Below are 2,547 nucleotides of genomic sequence, written 5' to 3' on the forward strand. Positions count from 1 at the left end.
TAACCTGACTCTGGAGGTCTAACCTGACTCTGGAGGTCTAACCTGACTCTGCAGGTCTAACCTGACTCTGGAGGTCTAACCTGACTGCAGGTCTAACCTGACTCTGGAGGTCTAACCTGACTCTCCAGGTCTAACCTGACTCTGCAGGTCTAACCTGACTCTCCAGGTCTAACCTGACTCTGCAGGTCTAACCTGACTCTCCAGGTCTAACCTGACTCTGGAGCCGCCGGCTGACCCTCTTTCGGCGCAGCAGCAGACTGATCCACATCATCCGAGTTATCTGAAAAAAACACAGAGTTCTGTGAGTCACCAAAAACCTGGAAAAACTTTACGATATATATTTTTTGTGTTATTTATTATTGTTACTTATTTTGGTTTATGTACATTATATTTTGAATTTGCACTTTTCTGTTTTCATGTTGACATTTCCCCTCATTGATAATCTTTATTGTTTATATTTTGATATATTTAAATCAATAAAAAGAGCTCTACTTCGTGCTGCACATTCTCCCTCAGAATACATGAAGTTTATCTTATTTTAATGTATTTTAAACTTAAAATTTCTTCACAAGATATTTCCTACAATGTAATTGTCCTTATCTTCCATTCTTTAAACGACTTAAAGGGACAGTACACCTGCTCCTTGTAGAATCTCGCTCTGCAGGTTTTCTTTTGGTTTAATTAACTTAAATTTGCTAAATAAGTTTTTCTGAAGTCCTCCTTTAAATCTGTTGAAACTTGCAGGAACTCTGGTCTGCAAGTCTAGAGGTCTGCAGGTCTAGAGGTATGCAGGTCTAGACGTCTGCAGGCCGAGTGCAAAGACTCTAAACATCTTTGTTTAAAAACGAGCCTCACAAACAAAGTCGTTCACATCGGAGAATTCGTGAGAAAAAAAACGAACAAATTTTTTGGGGTTTCTCGGCTCAGATGAAGAAGAGAAGCTTTCAGGAAATGAGCCGAGTGTTTCTGCATCACAGAGGATGTGGTCTGGAGCTCTGTGTGTTTGTGTGTGTGTGTGTGTGTGTGTGTGTGTGTACCCAGGTCCTGGCTGCAGCTCTCCATGACGCGGTAGCAGTGCATCTTGCTGAAGTTTCTGGAGTCTAGGCGGACGCAGGCCGGATGCAGCATCATGCAGCGCAGACGTCCCAGAGTGCACTCTGGTGGCACGCTGAGGTAGCACGCCGCGTGGCTCTGCAGAGACGAACAGGAAGACACAAGAGACATGAAGACTCGTTTATAGAGACAAGAAGACTTGTATAGAGACATGAAGAGACATGAAGACTCGTATAGAGACAAACATCATATTGTATTTTGACACCATGAAACCAACCAGGACTCCTGAAAACTACCTGGTCCAGGTTTTCCTGTCTGTCAGTTAGTTTGTTATGACGAAACACAAAATGATTTATATATAATTTACAGGTCTACAGGTCTGCAGGTCTAGAGGTCTGCAAGTCTAGTGGTCTGCAGATCTAGAGGTCTGCAGGTCTATAGGTCTGTAGGTCTTGAAATCTGTAGGTCTAGAGGTCTGCAGGTCTAGAGGTCTGCAGGTCTAGAGGTCTGCAAGTCTGCAGGTCTTGAGGTCTGTAGACCTGCAAGTCTTAGGTCTGCAGGTCAAGAGGTCTGCAGGTCTTCATGTCTGGTCTGATGCGGTTCAGCTGGTCCTCACCGTGATGCCGCACCACTCACACCTGATCCCCGACAGGACGTCAGATGAGCCGCAGGAGCGCCGACACACATCACACCTCGCCGCTGACGCCAGGTTCCCCTCCCTCCAGTGGTGGTGAAACGTATCCTGCAGCAGCAGAAAGTAGATCCCGAGTGAGAGGTTGTTGGAGAACTGAGAAACAATATCAATGAGCATCAATGCTCTTCCTTCGTCACCACCATCATCATCATCACTCTGTAGTTTATTCTGACTCAATCACACACACACCAAATGTGGATTCATCCGCTGCTGAAAATAGTCCCCACCAAATGCACTATTTCCTCCTGTTTGTTTGATGAAAACTACAAAGACCAGCTGTTTTAGGGGATTTTTGATAAAACCACATATGTGTGTTTTTAAATATTGACGTCTCCAGTAGAACCAGTGGGTTTTAGAGCTGAGAACCAGTCTGAACCAGTCTGTTTCTGCTGCTGGTTTTCTGTCTGACAGCCATCAGCAGCTCTACAGGAGCTTCACACTATTGATTTTTAATCAGCGTCTGTGAACCGATCAATCAGCCACACACACACACACACACACACACACACACACACACACACACACAGGAAGTCTTTGATCAGAGAGTGTGGGACCGCTGCAGGTGTCAGGTGATCAGTCAGACTGTTTAATAACACTCAATCACATTCATTGATTGGACTAATATTATGCTGTAGATCGTTTGTCAGTCGCCATTTTGGATTACGGCCGTCGCCATCTTGTTTTTTTCGCAACCAGTGAACAGGAAGTGACCATAGTTGGACTGAGGAGGAGTGACGTAGAGACGCTGTATATGTCTCTTGTAGAGACCTGTCAATCACCGTGTAGCCCCGCCCTAAAGC

General features: G+C 45.0%; 1 protein-coding gene across 2 annotated transcripts; it reads right to left on the minus strand.

Annotated features, from left to right (window-relative positions):
• Window positions 1-6: 6 nt before the first annotated feature.
• On the minus strand, window positions 7-1,920 carry LOC116380375 (diacylglycerol kinase theta-like). 2 transcript variants are annotated; one of them, XM_031842302.1, is made up of 4 exons: window positions 1,670-1,920; window positions 1,038-1,191; window positions 212-280; window positions 7-173 (listed from the first exon to the last, which is right to left on the minus strand). In XM_031842302.1, exons 1-4 carry the CDS (start codon window positions 1,862-1,864, stop codon window positions 169-171), a joined length of 423 nt encoding a protein of 140 aa, XP_031698162.1. In that variant the 5' UTR covers window positions 1,865-1,920; the 3' UTR covers window positions 7-168. The 2 variants fall into 2 exon arrangements, with proteins under 2 accessions (XP_031698162.1, XP_031698161.1); XM_031842301.1 differs by having other exon boundaries at window positions 7-280.
• Between the last annotated feature and the right edge of the window lie 627 nt (window positions 1,921-2,547).

Source organism: Anarrhichthys ocellatus, unplaced genomic scaffold (assembly GCF_004355925.1).
Source record: "Anarrhichthys ocellatus isolate YVR2014 unplaced genomic scaffold, GSC_Weel_1.0 scaffold6977, whole genome shotgun sequence".
NCBI classification, from domain to species: Eukaryota; Metazoa; Chordata; class Actinopteri; order Perciformes; family Anarhichadidae; genus Anarrhichthys; species Anarrhichthys ocellatus.

Coding starts and splice junctions, on each gene's coding strand:
- LOC116380375 (XM_031842302.1), bottom strand. CDS start 1,864: ATGCTCATTGATATTGTTTCTCAGTTCTCCAACAACCTCTCACTCGGG. Junction 1,192..1,669: donor GTGAGTGGTGCGGCATCACG/GTGAGGACCAGC, acceptor TCGTCTCTGCAG/AGCCACGCGGCGTGCTACCT. Junction 281..1,037: donor GAGCTGCAGCCAGGACCTGG/GTACACACACAC, acceptor TGTTTTTTTCAG/ATAACTCGGATGATGTGGAT.